At 38.3% G+C, this 19,147-nt stretch overlaps 1 protein-coding gene across 8 annotated transcripts in view; it reads left to right on the top strand.

Annotated features, from left to right (window-relative positions):
- The window catches only part of CEP350 (centrosomal protein 350), a 157,495-nt gene that overhangs the window by 77,915 nt on the left and 60,433 nt on the right, over positions 1–19,147 (top strand). For all 8 annotated transcript variants that reach the window (XM_086343533.1, XM_086343529.1, XM_086343531.1 and 5 more), the window contains 5 exons: positions 4,237–4,347; positions 4,808–4,948; positions 8,757–8,893; positions 9,695–9,817; positions 13,092–13,261. In XM_086343533.1, coding sequence (XP_086199659.1) covers positions 4,237–4,347; positions 4,808–4,948; positions 8,757–8,893; positions 9,695–9,817; positions 13,092–13,261 — 682 coding nt within the window. The remainder of the gene's footprint in view (positions 1–4,236; positions 4,348–4,807; positions 4,949–8,756; positions 8,894–9,694; positions 9,818–13,091; positions 13,262–19,147) is intronic.

Here is a 19,147-nt window from a genome sequence, read left to right as displayed (position 1 = left end):
GCAGCATAACATTTTTAAGATTGATCCATTTTGTTGCATGTATGGTGCTTTTGGTTTTTTTGCTGAGTAACATTCCACTGATGATTATATCACGTATATTTATCCATTTAAATTCATTTGGATGAATTTAAATGGATGAATGGATAAAATTCATTTATCCATTCTCTTTGTTGGTGTACATTTGTATTATTTCCAGCTTTTGGCTATCATAAATATTCCTGCTGTGAATTTTTTTTTTCCAATTCTCTGTGTACGATACAAAATTTTACTTTTCTTGCTTAAATACTTAGGAGTGTAATTGCTTGGGTTAAGTATATATTTATGAGAAAATGCCATTCTTTTTTCCAAAATAATTGTAACATCTTATACTCTGATGGCAGTTATATGAGAGTTCTAGTTGTGTTGTTTCTTTGCTGTTATTGTGTATTCTAGTCATTCTAGTGAGGGTGAGGTAGTATCTCATTATGGTTTTTAATTTGCATTTCATGACTGATGAAATTGATCTTTTGGTATATTTATGATTCTTCTTGTATCTTCTTTTGTGAATATGTGAGCAAATCATTTGCCTCTTTGATAATTGGGATATTTGTCTTTTAATTATTGAGTTGTAGGAGTTCTGTATATGTTCTAGAACAAATCCTTTTCAGATCTATCTCTAATATTGCTATCCATCCTAGACTTGGGGCTTCCCTGATAGTTCAGTTGGTACAGAATCCGCCTGCAGTGCAGGAGATCCCAATTCGATTCCTGGGTCACAAAGATCTACTGGAGGAGGGATAGACTACCCACTCCAGTATTCTTGGGCTTCCCTTGTGGCTCAGCTGGCTCAGCTGTGCCTGCAATGTGGGAGATCTGGGTTTGGTCCCTGGGTTGGGAAGATCCCCTGGAGAACGGAAAGGCTACCCACTCCAGTATTCTGGCCTGGAGAATTCCATAGGCTCTGTAGTCCATGGGGTCACAAAGAGTTGGACATGACTGAGTGACTTTCACTTTCACTCACACCCTAGCCTTGCCTTTTCATTTTTTTAAACTCTGTTTTTTGAAGAGCAGAAGATTTTAATTTTGATGAAGTCTAGTTTTTAATTTTTTTCTTTTATGGGTAGTGCTCTTTGTATTCTAAGAAATCTTTCCTTACCCTAAGATATTAAGATACTCTAACAAAGATATTCTTTTATGTTTTTCCCCAAAACTTTATAGTTTTGCCTTTATATTTAAGTGTGTGAGCTATTTCAAGTTAATTAAGAATTGTGAGAAATGGGTCAAAGTTAATCCTTTCCCTCCCATTCAGATGTTTGGTTGTACTAGCACCATTTTCTTAAATTACCTTGACACCTTTATCAACAATTAAGTAATCATATATGTGTTGGTCTGCTTTTGCATTCTGTTCTTTTCCATTGACCTATTTGTCTAGTACCATACTGTTTTACAATAACTTCAGAGTGAGTCTTTTTTCTTCTTTCTTTTATTTTTTCAATTAAAAAATTTTTATTGGAATATAGCTGATTTACAACGTTCTGTTTCGGGTGTACAGCAAAGTGAATCAGTTATACATATGCATAATAGCCACTCTTTTTTAGGTTCTTTTCCCATTTAGGCCATTACAGTTTATTGAGTAAAGTTCCCTGTGCTATGCAGTGGGTCTTTATTAGTTATTTAATTATCTATTTTATATATAGTAGTGTGTATATGTTAATCCCAATCTCCAAATTTATCCCTCTCTCCCATAGTGGGTCTTGAAATCAGGCTGTAATTACTCCAGTTTTGTTCTTCCCTCAAGATGATTTCAACTTTTCTTTGTTTTTTCTGTCTAACTTCTAGAATCAGTTTGTCAGGTTCTACCACAGTTTTTTAAAAGCCTGGTGTAATTTTGATTTGATTGACATTGAATCTACAGATCAGTTTGGGAAGAATTCACATCTTAACAGTATTGCATCTTGTAGTTCATGAACATAATATCTTTCTCTGTTTGTTTAGGTTTTTTAGATATTTCTCTCAACTATAATTTTCAGTGTAGAGATGTTACACTTTTTAAAAGTTATTCTTAAATTTTATGTCTTCTTGACGATAAATCTTTTCTTTTATTTTTAATTTGATTTTCTAGTTCCATCTTAAAATATCTAGATAGTTTTTTTGAGTGGAACTATTCAGCCTTCCTTCACTCCTCCCAGTAAATAACAACAGTGCTGTCCATTCATTGTGACAGTAAAAGCTCTCCAGACACTTCTAAATGCTCACTGGCGAACAGTGGAGAGGAGCTAATTCCACCTTTGTTAAAAAATCAATGGATTGAGAAATAGCCCTTTTGCAGCTGCCATCTTTTCCTTGAAATCTGAACCACTGATACTATGTAGTATTTTAGGGATTTATTGTAACTCCGGGTTTCCACATATGGCCAGGGCATTGTATGACTTCATATGTAAACTTACCACCTTTAGAGAATCTATATTATTTAGCACCATTCTAGAAGAGATAATAATATATAAATTTATAGATAACATTATATGGAATAATTGTAAGAAAGTGTTAAAAAGGAGACCTTTGGGGTGATGTTTTAATGAAGCTGCTCCTGCAAAGTCAAAGGAGTCATAAAATTGTGACTTATGAAGCATTATTTTTATTTTTACATGTAGGATGTTTTAATGTCCTCCAAAGAGCTGCCTGTAACTTTTGTTTTAAATAAGCTTTTTGATATCAGTTCTTAGTTCTGTATGCCTTGGAAATTTTTTTCTATTATATTATTTGACAAACAGGTGGTGGTCATTAAATACTTTCAGATCAGATCAGATCAGTCACTCAGTCATGTCCGACTCTTTGCGACCCCATGAATTGCAGCACGCCAGGCCTCCCTGTCCATCACCAACTCTCGGAGTTCACTCAGACTCACGTCCATCAAGTCAGTGATGCCATCCAGCCATCTCATCCTCTGTCGTCCCCTTCTCCTCTTGCCCCCAATCCCTCCCAGCATCAGAGTCTTTTCCATTGAGTCAACTCTTCGCATGAGGTGGCCAAAGTACTGGAGTTTCAGCTTTAGCATCGTTCCTTCCAAAGAAATCCCAGGGCTGATCTCCTTCAGAATGGACTGGTTGGATCTCCTTGCAGTCCAAGGGACTCTCAAGAGTCTTCTCCAACACCGCAGTTTAAAAGCATCAGTTCTTCAGTGCTCAGCCTTCTTCACAGTCCAACTCTCACATCCATACATAACCACAGGAAAAACCACAGCCTTGACTAGACGAACCTTTGTTGGCAAAGTAATGTCTCTGCTTTTGAATGTGCTATCTAGGTTGGTCATAACTTTGCTTCCAAGGAGTAAGCGTCTTTTAATTTCATGGCTGCAGTCACCATCTGCAGTGATTTTGGAGCCCAGAAAAATAAAGTCTGACACTGTTTCCACTGTTTCCCCATCTATTTCCCATGAAGTGATGGGACCAGATGCCATGATCTTCGTTTTCTGAATGTTGAGCTTTAAGCCAACTTTTTCACTCTCCACTTTCACTTTCATCAAGAGGCTTTTTAGTTCCTCTTCACTTTCCGCCATAAGGGTGGTGTCATCTGCATATCTGAGGTGATTGATATTTCTCCTGGCAATCTTGACTCCAGCTTGTGTTTCTTCCAGTCCAGCGTTTCTCATGAAGTACTCTGCATATAAGTTAAATAAACAGGGTGACAATATACAGCCCTGATGTACTCCTTTTCCTATTTGGAACTAGTCTGTTGTTCCATGTCCAGTTCTAACTGTTGCTTCCTGACCTGCATACAAATTTCTCAAGAGGCAGATCAGGTGGTCTGGTATTCCCATCTCTTTCAGAATTTTCCACAGTTTACTGTGATCCACACAGTCAAAGGCTTTGGCATAGTCAATAAAGTAGAAATAGATGTTTTTCTGGAACTCTCTTGCTTTTTCCATGATCAGCAGATGTTGGCAATTTGGTCTCTGGTTCCTCTGCCTTTTCTAAAACCAGCTTGAACATCAGGAAGTTCACGGTTCACATATTGCTGAAGCCTGGCTTGGAGAATTTTGAGCATTACTTTACTAGCGTGTGAGATGAGTGCAACTAAATACTTTAGATAAATAATAAAGGGTTGATGTGTATGCTATTTACTCTCTTTCCTTTAGGCTCTCATGGGTTGCTTCAAAAGATTTGTGTTAGGAAAACAGCTTTCCATTTAATATAATTTCTGCATTAAAATAGTTTAGTATCTTAGAATTAATAGTTGATCATTTCTTTATTTCTGAAGGCACAGCAACAACGCCATGAAAGAGACTTGGCCCTTTTGAAGTTGAAGGCTGAACAAGAGGCTCTGGAATGTCAGCGACAATTAGAAGAAACCCGAAGCAAAGCAGCTCAGGTAGCTTCTTTTACAAATTTCTATCCTTGAAATCACTTTAGATTTCTTTTAATTTTATAGGAGGCATAAGGAAAGATGTAAATAATAATGTTTTAGTACATTATCCCATGAGTTGATTTTATGTCATTTGACTCTAATAGTCACCTTGTGAAATTTAAGTAGTCACGTCAAGATTTATCCTCAATTTAGAGAAATGGAAATGGAAGTACATGGTAGTTACTTGTCTACAGACACATCAACTTGTAAAGAGTGGAGTTAAGACTTAAACTTCAGCAGTGATTTTAAGATTCCAGATTTTAAACTCTAAATTTTAAGACTTGAAATCCAGATAGTCAAAGTTTGGTCCCCCCGGCCTCAACAAGGCAGTTGATCCATGAAACTGATTTACATGTTAAAACTAATTTGGATAGGATGAAATTAGACATAAAGAAAGTTATCTTTCCCCCACTTTTATTAACAGGTCCATGCGGAATCATTACAGCAGGTGGTTAAGTCACAACGGGATATGACTGAAGTCCTGCAGGAAGCAACATGTAAAATAGCCACTCAGCAAACAGAGACCGCTCGCCTGACCACAAATGCAGCACGCCAGATCTGTGAGGTAAGAGCCACTGACAGCACTTTTCCTTTAGGTCTTTTTAGTCAGCCTGAGTACCTTTGGTCTTAGCAGTAGTGGGTCTCTAACATCTAGCAAATGCATGCTTTTAATAAGTGACTTTCAGTGAGGGCCATACCCTATTGAAATGAGGCATCATTTATTGTAATGTGTTGTCCAGGTCAATGATACAGGGGCAAAAGATGCAAAAGAACTCTATATTTTTTCCCCCGAGTAATCTTTTTAAAAAGATTATGTAATGTATACTAATATATATTTACAATAATGTGTGTGTATGTATATTTACAATAATATTTATCCCTTTTAAGTATACAGTTTTATGATTTTTGACAAATATGTAGGTATAGGCATCTGTGTATATTTCTTATTTATTTATTTATGACTGTGCTGGGTCTTTGTTACCCTGTGCGGGCTTTTCTCTAGTTGTAGTGGGCAGGAGCTACCCCATGCGGTGCATGGGCTTTTCATTGCAGTGGCTTCTCTTGTTGCCGAGCACAGGCTCCAGGTGTGCAGGCTTCACTAGTTGTGGCACGTGGATTCAGTAGTTGTGACTCCTGGGCTGTAGAACACAGGCTCAGTAGTTGTGGCACACAGGTTTAGTTGCTCCATAGCATGTGGGATCTTCCTGGACCAAGGATCGAACCTGTGTTTCTTACATTGGCAGGCACACTCTTTACCACCGAGCCCCAGGGAAGTCCTAGGTATATTTCTTTATCATATCTTTCTATCCCTATAAACACCACCATAATCAAGAAATATCCAGCACTCTTAAAAGTTCCCTCATGCTTTGCAGTCAGTCCCCAATCTCAGTCCCACATCTGTTTGGTATGTAGATGTTTCATTGTTATCCAGAGTGATATTAGTGTCTTTTTTTTTTTCCTTAATTGTACCAAGTATAAAGCCAGAAATAGTTTTACTGCTGTCTCTGTATAGGATATCATGATCTATACTATAAAGTTTCAGTTTATTTTAGCAGTTACTATTTAGGACTGTTTGTGAAATGATTCTGTTATTAAAAAGCCATGAACCTGCTATATGCTGAGTACTTGGGGTTGTGCAAAAAAGTATAGAGTCTCTTCTCTCAAGAAATTTTAGGTTACAATTAACAAAGGTTTTAAAAACACTTAGTTTGTCAAAGCAATGATGGAATTAACACCAAATAAATAATATATGGCACTAATGGCTAAGAGTAGGGAAAATGTACTTCACATTATTGGTGAAGTTAGAAAATTCTAATTGAGTTTGCTTATTGAAGAAAGATTTAATTTTTGGTTTTAGTTAGTTCAGTCACTCAGTCATGTCCAACTCTTTGAGACCCCATGGACTATAGTACACCAGGCTTCCACGTCCATTACCAATTCCAGAGCTTGCTTAAACTCATGTCCATTGAGTTGGTGATGCCATCCAACCATGTCATCCTCTGTCATCCCCTTCTCCTCCCCGCTTCAATCTTTCCCAGCATTAGTTCAGTTCAGTTCAGTCGCTCAATCGTGTCCGACTCTTTGCGACCCCATGAACCACAGCACACCAGGCCTCCCTGTTCATCACTAACTCCTGGAGTCCACCCAAACCCATGTCCATTGGGTCGGTGATGCCATCCAACCATCTCATCCTCTGTTGTCCCCTTCTCCTAAGGCTGTCAATCTTTCCCAGCATCAGGGTCTTTTAAATGAGTCAGCTCTTTGCATCAGGTGGCCAAAGTACTGGAGTTTCAGCTTCAACATCAGTCCTTCCAATGAATATTCAGGATTGATTTTCTTTAGGATGGACTGGTTGGATCTCCTTTTAGTCCAAGGGACTCTAAAGAGTCTTCTCCAACACCACAGTTCAAAGCATCAATTCTTCAGTGCTCAGCTTTCTTTACAGTCCAACTCTCACATCCATACATGACCACTCGAAAAACCATAGCCTTGACTAGACAGAACTTTGTTGACAAAGTAATGTCTCTGCTTTTTAATACGCTGTCTAGGTTGGTCATAACTTTCATTCCAAGGAGTAAGCGTCTTTTAATTTCATGGCTGCAGTCACCATCTGCAGTGATTTTGGAGCCCAGAAAAATAAAGTCAACCACTGTTTTCCCATCTATTTACCATCAGGGTCTTCTCTAATGAGTTGGTTCTTCCCATCAGGTGGCCAAAGTATTGGAGCTTCAGCATCAGTCCTTCCAGTAAATATTCAGGACTGATTTCCTTTAGATTGACTGATTTGATCTCCTTGCGGTCCAAGGGACTGTCAAGGGGCTTGTCCAAACCATCATTCAGAAGTATCAGTACTTCAGCATTCAGCCTTCTTGGTGGTTCAGCTCTCACATCCGTACATGACTGCTGAAAAAACCATAGCTTAGACTAGACAGACCTTTGTCGGCAAAATAATGTATCTGCTTTTTGATATGCTGTCTAGATTTGTCATAGCTTTCCATCCAGGAGCAAGCATCTTTTAATTTCATGACTGCAGTCACCAACAGAAGTGATTTCAGAGCCCCCCAAAATAAAGTCTCTCACAGTTTCCATTGTTTCCCTATCTATTTGCCATGAAGTGATGGGACCAGATGCCATGATCTTAGTTTCTTGAATGTTGGGTCTTAAGCCAACTTTTTCACTGTCCTCTTTCACTTTCATCAAGAGGCTCTTTAGTTCCTCTTCACTTTCCACCATAATAGTGGTGTCATCTGCATATCTGAGGTTATTAATATTTCCCCTGGCAAATTGATTTCAGCTTGTGCTTCATTCATCCCAGCATTTCACATGATGTATTCTACATAAGTTAAATAAGCAGGGTGACAGTATACAGCCTTGATGTACTCCTTTCCCAATTTAGAACCAGTCTGTTGTTCCACATCCAGTTCTAACTGTTGCTTCTTGACCTGCATATCGATTTCTCAGGGGGCAGGTCAGGTGGTCTGGTATTACCATCTCTTTAAGGATTTTCCACAGTTTATTGTGATCCAGGCTTTGGTGTAGTCAATAAAGCAGAATTAGATGTTTTTCTGGAGCTCTTGGTTTTTGATGATCCAGTGGATGTTGGCAATTTGATCTCTGGTTCCTCTGCCTTTTCTAAATCCAGCTTGAACATCTGGAAGTTTTCAGTTCGTGTAGTTTTGAAGCCTAGCTTGGAGAGTTGTGAGCATTACTTTGCTAGTGTGTGAGATGAGTGCCGTTGTGGGGTAGTTTGAACATTCTTTGGTATTGGCTTACTTTGGGATTGAAATGGAAACTGACCTTTTCTAGTCCTGTGGCCTCTGCTGAGTTTTCCAGATTTGCTGGTATATTGAGCGCAGCACTTTCGCAGCATCATCTTTTAGGATTTGAAATTGCACAGCAGGAATTCCATCACCTCCACTAGCTTTGTTCATAGTGATGCTTCCTAAAGGCCACTTGACTTCAGGATATCTGGCTCTAGGTGAGAGATCACACCATTGTGGTTATCTGGGTCATTAAGATCTTTTTTGTATAGTTCTGTGTATTCTTGCCACCTTTTCTTAATATCTTCTGCTTCTATTTATTTTTTTTTGGTTTACTGTGGCCTATTTTAGACTTGAAGACTTTCTGCTTAGTAATTCATAGAGTGTTATAGTTAGGTGAAACCTTAGAAATCCTGTGGTCTACCTCTGTTTATTTTATAAAGATGTGAAACTTCAAGAATCTAAATGACTTGCCCACAATATGTTACCCTATTATGGTAGAATTTGCTTGCTTTCAATACAGTGATCTTTCCAAGACACTCTACTCTCTCTCATTTCTTCTGTGACATTACCTTTTTGCTTCTTCTTTGCCTTCTGTCTGTTCATATTTAGATGGCGGAGTTGACTCGAACTCATATCTCAGATGCCATCACTGCTTCAGGAGCTCCCCTAGCAGCACTATATGATCACCAGCGGCAGCACGCGCCAGACTTTGTGAAACAACTAAGGACAAGAGCTGAAACAGATAGGTTAATATCCAGTCATTCAGCAAATATGTAATGAATATCTGTTATGTTCCAAGCACTGTTGTGGGTACTGAAAATATAGTTATGGACATATAATCTAGTGGGGAAGAGAGACATTAATCAAATGCTCTTTTAGGTGAGTAAGCACAAATTAAGATAAGTATTACGAAAGAAAGGAACATTTGTTTTTGAGATATACAGCAAAGGAGTTTGAATAACATGGAAGTCAGAGAAGATTTTCCTGAGGAAGTAAAGCTAATGGTGAGATCTAGTGGATGAAAAGGAATCAGTGATATAAAGGAGATAAGGAATAGGCAGGTCAGTGCATGCAAAGGTGGAAAAGAAAGTGAAAGAACACCAAGAAACTGGAGGCAGAGGGTGAAAGGAGAAAGGTAGGAGATGATGCAGGAGTCAGATCATGGTAGAACTTGGCAGATCCTCTGGATTTTGGAGTTTATTCTAGGAGCAATGAAAAGTCACTAGAGAGTTTTTTAGGCAGTGCTGGGTGATGTCATCATGTCTGTGTGTATATATTTTTTATATCAGCTTTGTCTCTAGTTCATAGATTTTTTTGTCTATTCACGTTCATTGATAATTGAGGTGATTTGTGTTTATTTTGCATAGTAAATAGATATTCTTTAATGTGTTATATACTTTTCTATGAACAAATACCTTTCTCAAATAGTTCGTAACCCATATTTCATAATTTCTATTCAAGATTTTATCTCAATATTAAACAGTATTTAAAATCTTTCTCTTATTTGAGACTTTAAATGTTTTAATCAGTTTTTCTTTTCTTTGTAGGAAAAGTCAATCTGGTTCACTTTCTCAGAGTAAAGAAGGAACCCTTGACTCTAAGCATCAGAAATTTTCCCCTTCGTATGATAGTTATTCTGAGTCTTCAAGATACAAGAATCGTGATAGAAGGTGAAGACAGTTTGATTTAGTAAAGTTTGACAAATAGCTTAGACATTGCTTTTTTAAAATTCTTTTGTCTTATTTCTTTAAATGAAATAGTGTTTTCCCTTCTGTTCTGGCTTCCCTGATTTTTAGCCCGTTTATGAAATAGTTGTTTCATGTAATAATATAGCTACCATTCCTTGACAATCTACTGTACAAGTACTGTAAGAATTGTTTTTACTGCATTTAATCTTCACAACAACCTTCCAAGACAGATGTTATTGTCATTTTTTAGGTAAGGGAACTAAGGATCATGGAGATGTTAAGAAACTTATCTATAATCACATAGCTAGTAGCACATCAAAAAATTGAACCATGATGTATCTTGAGAGTACACTGCATTGCTGATATCCATATTTTTTGACATTACTGTATGTACTAATTTTTATCATTATGAAAGAAGATTGAATACTTTGTCATTGATACTTGATACTTGGTAACATCTGTAATTTTCAGTGATGGATCTGTCCTTCGATTAAAAAGTTTTAGAGGCTACTTTCCATCATTCCTAGAGATAGGATACCTATGTTATCAAAGTATACTAAAACCTCAATTTAAAATATTAAATCATGAGACTGAAAAATATGAAAATTAATGGGGGTTAAGTACCAACAGTTATTAAGTACTTTCATACTTAATAACTGTTGTGTGGAACTGTTGTGTGGAAAAAGTGTCTGGAACTATGTGACTTTCATTTAACCTTCACTGACAATTTAGGCCATCACCTGAGTTCCTGCAGTGGTCTCCTAATAGGTTTTCCTGTCCTTTAACCTTTCCCTTCCTCTATTCATTAACCACATGGCAACCAGAGTGATTGTTTGAAAATTTGCAGCCGATTGGTTATTTACCTCTTTGAAACATCAGTGTTTCCTCAGAGCCGCTTAGTACAGCACGGAAGTCCCTTTGTGATTAAGCCTTTAGTCCATCTCCAGCTCTGTCACTTGGCATTTCCCCTCTTACCATATTTTACTAGTTCTAACTACTTCATTTCTCTAAGAGCCTTGCTCTCTTTGTCTCCTGTGCCATTACATGCTGTCCCTTCTTTCTAGACCCTCCCTACTCCATTTTATTTACTATAGTTTTACTTCCCCTTTAAGAATCAGTATTAGCCCCTCATCTGCTTTAGACATCCCTTCTGTGTTTACCCACAGCAATCCAAGTGTAACTATTACAGCCATTAGCAGCTTCTATATTCTTACTCCTTTACTTATTACTTGTAGACTAAACTTGGAGCTCTTTGAGGACTTCATTTTCATCACCCCCACAATGAAAGCCTATACCCATTAGCAGTCAGTTCGTATGTCCCTTCTTTCCCAGCTTCTGGCAACAACTAATCTACTCTTTGTTTTCTATGGATTTTTGTCTATTTTGGATATTTCATATGAATAGCACCATTCAATAGGTGGCTCTTTGGAACTGGCTTCTTTGACTTAGCATAATGTTTTCAGAATTCATCTATTATGTATCAGTACTTTTCCTTTCTATAGCCAGATAATCTATTGCATGGATGTCCCACATATATCCATCAGTTGATGGACTTTAGGATTTTTTTCATTTTTTTTTTTTTGCTCTTGTGAATGGTGCCACTGTGTACTGATTCATTCATGTACAAATTCTTGTGTGGATATATTTCATTTCTCTTGGGTATATACTTAGGAAAGGAATTGTAACTCTGTTTAACATCTTGATGATATGCCAAACTGTTTTCCAAAATAGCTGCTCTGTTTTACATTTTCACGAGGAATATAAAGATTTTCCACATCCTTACTAACACTTCTTGATAGGCTGATGAAGACTGTGTGATTCCTATATCCCTAGAGCTTAGCAATATGCCAAGTACATAGGTAGGCAGTCTACTACATGTTTATCGAGTGAATGATTGGCACATAACTGCTAAGTAGAAGAATTGAGATTAACCGCATACCCTACTGATTGCAAAGCGCTTGTGGTCTCTTGCATTCTTTTACCTTATAGCTTTATTATACAATTTATCCTTTCAAAAACGTTTATTAAGTCAGACAAATAATTATGTAATATTCTGATAAGTACCATCATAGAAATCTGCACACACAGTATAAACACAGAAAAAGAAGTGACCAAACCCTCTTTGAGAGTAGAGAAGGGGTCTACAAACAGTTTGCAGAAATGCTACTTCAACTGAGTCTTGAATTCATTAAGCACAGAGGAAAGGTAGGGCGTGTCACAGGAGGGAAATAGCTTATTCAGGGGACCTTAAAACTTGGCTCATGGTTGGCTATGTATTTATATTTAGTGAATAGATAAAGAAAGCAAAGAGGGAGGGAGGAAAATACTAAACTTTAAAACAAGTTCACTAAGCATTTGGAAACCCGAGGCTTAAAGTAAGGAGAAGAGCAGAGCTAATGATACAGACTTGAGGCTTACTCCAGATGATAGCAGTAGAAATTATAGATATGCATAAGATTGTCTAAGGAGAGTATAGAGCATAAAGGAGAAAGAAACCAAAACCCTAAGAAGCACAATCATTTTAAGAAAAGATAGAAAAATTAAAAGGAAGTGAAAGAAATACAGGAAAACTTGCTAGGGAGGTAGGGAGAGAAGCAGGGGGGAGTAGAGTCAGGGAATATAAGAAAGGAGAGCCCTTTTATCATTTAATTTTGTTATAATTTCAAGCTTACAAAAGCATTGTAAGAATAATACAAGTTTCCCAAATATCTTTCCTCCAGATTACTCTACTGTGTTAACATTTTACTACATTTGCTTAGCAAGTTTTTAAAGGAAGGAGATAAGAGATTCATATCACCTGATGTAGAAAAATAAATTATCTATTGGATGTGATAGTTAGAATTTAGGTAGAGTTTACAAGAACAGTTCCAATTAGAGCAGGTGGGAAATGAGGCAGGCTTCAATAAATTATGAGGTTGATGAAAAGTAAGGAAGTGGAAACAGCAAGTAGAAGCCCCTTTTACTAGTAGATTGATTGATTTTAAAATGAAAGGCAAAAAGGGAATGAGAGCCTGAGAATAGTGGTTCCCCATCATTACTATTTAAAAGTGAAACCTCTTCTGCTACTCATCTTTTCTAAAATAGTTTCTTTCTCAGACTTAGGTCTAAGTGGCATTTTTATGTTTTATATCTTTCATTGTTTCAAATCTTGATCATAAGGCACATTTCCTTGGCCAAATAAGTTACTTTGAAATTATATCCGTATTTTGTTGCCTTAATTTTTTTTCTCATTTGTTTCCATAATATGCCTAAACAGGAGTAGTAGTGGTAGCAGCCGTCAAGAAAGTCCTTCAGTTCCATCTTCTAAGGAAAATGAGAAGAAACATCATGGTGAAAAGATGGAGAGTTCTATTGATGAACAGGTTCAGACCGCTGCTGATGATTCTTTTCGAAGTGATAGTGTACCATCTCTTCCTGATGAAAAAGGTAACTTTGTTTGCACATATATGTGTAATTACTTATGTGGGGAGGCTTCTGAGCCCTTCCAGATATTTGTGACTGAGCTAATTAGTATAGTTAGAACATGGTGATATTATAGACAGGTTTCATGTTTGATATTAAATGTGTTCAGGTAAAACTGTTTCAAATGCACCATGCCTTGATGGTGCATTTATTAGTAACATTGCTAATATTTTACATGATTGTGTGTCATGATCCTAAAGGGAGGCAAAACTAAATCTAGGAGAATGTGCATGTGAATGGAAAATATATATTCAATACTGAAAAAAACTACTTTTCTCCTATTGTAGGTATGTAACATGACCATAAGAAGGAAAATACATTATTAGACCTTTAAATTAGTAAGGATACTAAGACCTTTAAATATAGTAAGGATACAATTTCTTATAAATGATGATGCCATCAGATATATTAATTAGAATAAACTCATTACCTAACTCCTCCTGGATCATAAACTAAACGTGTACACCTGTCAAATCAAGAATAGTAAATAATACAGCAAAGAAAATAAAATTTGGCAACAAATGGCACCTTTAAGACATTAACTCAACAAATTAACAGCCTCATTTTTAGATATGCTCTTAAATAGCTTTATTAAGCAGTGTTTTTGATCGATAGTCTAAAACTCTGTTCAAAGCAGGATGAGCTAGACAGTCTTTGGAAAGTAAGAAGAAAATATTTAAATTTATTCATCCTTTAAATATTTTTTTTGTAAATTTTATAGTGAGTATAAAATAGGGGTGCGTGCTAAGTCGCTTCAGTGGTGTGCGACTCTTTGCGACCCTGTGGACCATACCCTGAGGGGCTCCTCTGTCCATGGGATTCTCCAGGCAAGAATACTGGAATGGGTTGCCGTTTCCTCCTCCAGGGGATCTTCCGAACCCAGGGATCAAAACCAGTGTCTCTTGCATGTCTCCTGCATTGGCAGGTGGGTTCTTTACCACTGGGAAGCCCTAATATAGGGTATAGTAGTCTATAGTTATGGCAGCCCTAGCTGATTAATACAGATGTTGGTACCTAGAAGTGAGGTGCTGCTATACTTTAAGTGTGAAAGTGGCTTTGAAACTGGATAATGAGTAAAGGATAGAACAGTTTTGAGGTTCATGCAAAAAAAAGCTCACATTGCCCTGCAGAGATTATTGGTAGGAATATATATATATATTAAAGGTGATTCTGATGGAGTCTGATAAAGGTGGAAATAAGGAACATCTTGGGCTTCCCTGATGACTCAGTGGTAAAGAACCCACCTGCCAACGTCAGAGGCGTGGGTTCGATTCCTGGGTCAGGAAGATCGCTTAGAGAAGGAAATGGCAACCCATACCAGTATTCTTGCCTGTGAAATCCCATGGACAGAGGATCCTGGCAGGCTACAGTCCATGGGGTCGCAAAAGAGTTGGACACCACTTAGTGATTAAACAACAACAAGGAACATGTTACTAGAAATTGGAAGAAAGACAGTCTTTGTTATACAGTGGCAAAGAACTTAATTAAACTTGTTCTAGTGTTTGTGGAAGTTCAGTTCAATTCAGTCACTCAATCGTGTCCGACTCTTTGTGACCCCATGGACTGCAGCACTCCAGGCCTCCCTGTCTGTCACCAACTCCCAGAGCCTACTCAAACTCATGTCCATCGAGTCAGTGATGCCATCCAACCATCTGATCCTCTGTTTCTCCTCCCGCCCTCAATCTTTCCCAGCATCAGGGTCTTTTCCAGTTAATCAGTTCTTTGCATCAGGTGGCCAAAGTATTGGAGTTTCAGCTTCAGCATCTGTCCTTCCAATGAATATTCAGGGATGATTTCCTTTAGGATTGACAGGTTTGATCTCCTTGCAGTCCAAGGGACTCTCAAGAGTCTTCCCAACACCATAGTTTAAAAGCAGCAATTCTTCGACACCCAGCTTTCTTTTTGTCCACTCTCACACCCATACATGACTAGTGAAAGAACCATAGCATTGACTAGACAGGCCTTTGGTGGTAAAGTAACGTCTCTGCTTTTAGTATGCTGCCTAGGTTGGTCACAGCTTTTCTTCCAAGAAGCAAGCATCTTTTAATTTCATGGCTGCAGTCACCATCACCATCTGCAATGATTTTGGAGCCCCCAAAAATGAAGTCTGCCACTGTTTCCACTGTTTCTGCATCTATTTGCCATGAAATAATGGGACCGGATGCCATGATCTTAGTTTTCTAAATGTTGGGTCTTAAGCCAACTTTTTCACTCTCCTCTTTCACTTTCATCAAGAGGCTTTTTAGTTCCTTTTCACTTTCTGCCATAAGGGTGGTGTCATCTGCATATCTGAGGTTATTGATATTTCTCCTGGCAATCTTGATTCCAGCTTGTAACTTCATCCAGCCTGGCATTTCTCATGATGCACTCTGCATATAAGTTAAATAAGCACCGTGACAATATATAGCCTTGACATACTCCATTCCTGAATTGGAACCAGTCTGTTGTTCCATGTCCAGTTCTAACTGTTGCTTCCTGACCTCCATACAGATTTCTCAGGAGGCAGGTCAGGTTGTCTGGTATTCCCATCTCTTTTAAGGATTTTCCACAGTTTGTTGTGATCCACACAGTCGAAGGCTTTGGCATAGTCAATAAAGCAGATGTTTTTCTGGAACTCTGTTGGTTTTTTGATGATCCAGTGGATGCTGGCAATTTGATCTCTGGTTCCTCTGCCTTTCCTAAATCCAGCTTGAACATCTGGAATTTCATGGTTCACGTACTGCTGAAGCCTGGCTTGGAGAATTTTGAGCATTACTTTGCTGGTGTGTGAGATGAGTGCAATTGTGCGGTAGTTTGAACATTGTTTGACATTGGCTTACTTTGGGATTGGAATGAAAACTGACCTTTTCCAGTCCTGTGGCCACTGCTGAGTTTTCCAGATTTGCTAGTATATTGAGTGCAGCACTTTCACAGCATCATCTTTTAGGCTTTGAAATAGCTCCATCACCTCTGCTAGTTTTGTTCGTAGTTTTGCTTCCTAAGGCCCACTTGACTTCACATTCCAGGTTGTCTGACTGTAGGTGAGTGATCACACCATCGTGGTTATCTGAGTCATGAAGATCTTTTTTGTATAGTTCTATTGTGTATTCTTGCCACCTCTTCTTAGTATCTTCTGCTTCTGTTAGGTCCATACCGTTTCTGTCCTTTATTATGCCCATCTTTGCATGAAATGTTCCCTTGGAATCTCTAATTTTCTTTAAGAGATCTCTATCTAGTCTTTTCCTTTTTGTTGTTTTCCTCAATTTCTTTGCATTGATAGTTGAGCAAGGCTTTCTTATCTCTCCTTGCTATTGTTTGGAACTCTGCATTCAAATGGGTATATCTTTCCTTTTCTCCTTTGCCTTTAGCTTCTCTTCTTTTCTCAGCTATTTGTAAGGCCTCATCTGACAACCATTTACCTTTTTGCTTTTTTTTTTTTACTTTTTCACTCTCCTCTTTCAGTTTCATCAAGAGGCTCTTTAGTTCTTCACTTTCTGCCATAAAGGTGGTGTCATTTGTATATCTGAGGTTATTGATATTTCTCCCAGCGATCTTGATTCCAGTTTGTAATTCATCCATTACAGCATTTCTTATGATGTACTCTGCATATAAGGTAAATAAGCATGGTGACAATATACAGCCTTGACATACTCCTTTTCCTGATTTGGAACCAGTCTGTTATCCCATGTCCAGTTCTACCTACATACAGGTTTCTCAGGAGGCAGGTCAGGTGGTCTGGTATTCCCATCTCTTTCAGAATTTTCCACAGTTTGTTGTGATCTGCACAGTCAAAGGCTTTGGCATAATCAATAAAGCAGAAGTAGATGTATTTTCTGGAACTCTCTTGCTTTTTCAATGTCCAATGGATGTTGGCAATTTGATCTCTGGTTCCTCTGCCTTCTCTAAATCCAGCTTGAACATCTGGAAGTTCACAGTTCATGTACTGTTCAAGCCTGGCTTGGAGAATTTTGAACATTACTTTGCTAGCGTGTGAGATGAGTGCATTGTGCAGTAGTTTCAGCATTTTTTGGCATTGCCTTTCTTTGGGATTGGAATGAAAACTGACCTTTTCTAGTCCTGTGGCCACTGCTTAGTTTTCCCAGTTTGCTGGCATATTGAGTGCAGCACTTTCACAGCATCACCTTTTAGAATTTGAAATTGCTCAAGTGGAATTCCATCACCTCCACTAGCTTTGTTCATAGTGATGCTTCCTAAGGCCCACTTGACTTCACATTCCAGGATGTCTGGCTCTAGGTGAGTGATCACACCATCATCATTATCTGGGTGGTGAAGATCTTTCTTGTATAGTACTTGCATTTCTTCTTCTTCGGATGGTCTTGATCCCTGTCTCCTGTACAGTGTCACGAACCTCTGTCCATAGTTCTTCTGACACTCTATCAGATCTAATCCTTTGAATCTATTTGTCACTTCCACTGTATAATCATAAGGGATTTGATTTAGGTCATACCTGAATGGTCTATTGGTTTTACCTACTTTCTTCAATTTAAGTTTGAATTTGGCAATAAGGAGCTCATGATCTGAGCCACAGTCAGCTCCCGGTCTTGTTTTTGCTGACTGTATAGAGCTTCTCCGTCTTTGGCTGCAAAGAATATAATCAATCTGTTTTTGGTATTGACCATCTGGTGATGTTCATGTGTAGAGTTTTGTCTTGTGCTGTTGGAAGAGGGTGGTTGCTATGACCAGTGCGTTCTCTTGGCAAAACTCTGTTAGCCTTTGACCTGCCTCATTTTGTACTCCAAGGCCAAATTTGCCTGTTACTCCAGGTAGCTCTTGACTTCCTACTTCTGCATTCCAGTCCCCTATAATGAAAATGACATCTTTTTTGGGTGTTAGTTCTAGAAGGTCTTGTAGGTCTTCATAGAACCATTCAGCTTCAGCTTCTTCAGCATTACTGGTTGGGGCATAGACTTGGATTACTGTTGTATTGGATGGTTTGCCTTGGAAATGAGCAGACATCATTCTGTCGTTTTTGAGATTGCATCCAAGTACTGGATTTTGGACTCTCCTGTTGACCATGATAGCTACTCCATTTCTTCTAAGGGATTCTTGCCCGCAGTAGTAGATATAATGGTCATCTGAGTTAAATTTCACCCATTCCAGTTCATTTTAGTTCAGTGATTCCTAAAATGCCAATGTTCACTCTTGCCATCTCCTGTTTGACCACTTTTAATTTGTCCTGATTCATGGACCTGACATTCCAGGTTCGTATGGAATATTGCTCTTCACAGCATTGGACTTTACTTCCATCACTAGTCACATCCACAACTGTGTGATGGTGTTGCTTTGGCTCCATTTCTTCACTCTTTCTGGAGTTATTTCTCCACTCTTCTCCAGTAGCATATTGGGCACCTACCGACCTGAGGAGTTCATCTTTCAGTGTCATACCTATTTGTCTTTTCATACTGTTCATGGGGTTCTCAAGGTAAGAATACTGAGGTGGTTTGCCATTCCCTTCTCCAGTAGGCCATGTTTTGTTGAAAGTGGAAATTAAAAGTGATGACCCTGGATATTTAGCTGAGGAGATTTCTAAGCAAAACATTGAAGGCCTGGCCTAGTTTCTTCTTACAGCTTATAGTAAAATGTGAAAGAAGAAATAAATTGAAGGAATTATTAAGCAAAAAGGAACCGGAATTTGAAGATTTGGAAAATTCTCAGCCTGTGCATGTTGTAAAAAAAAAGGAGAAAGCGAGTTCTGGAGAGAACACTAAGGGCACAAGTAGACAGTTACTTCATAAGAAACCGCCCGTGGATTTAATCAGCCACCTCAGCATGTTCAGCTGAAGCCAGGAGTACACATGGGATTATATGAGCAGAGACACAACCAGTTTGGATTAAAGGGCAAGAGACAGG

The sequence above is a fragment of the Bos grunniens genome, chromosome 16, assembly GCF_055505025.1.
Source record: "Bos grunniens cultivar Pamir isolate PY7600 chromosome 16, Bosgru_T2T1.0, whole genome shotgun sequence".
NCBI lineage: Eukaryota > Metazoa > Chordata > Mammalia > Artiodactyla > Bovidae > Bos > Bos grunniens.
Note: the sequence above shows the minus strand (reverse complement) of the source record. Positions and strands in the feature narration are given on the sequence as shown.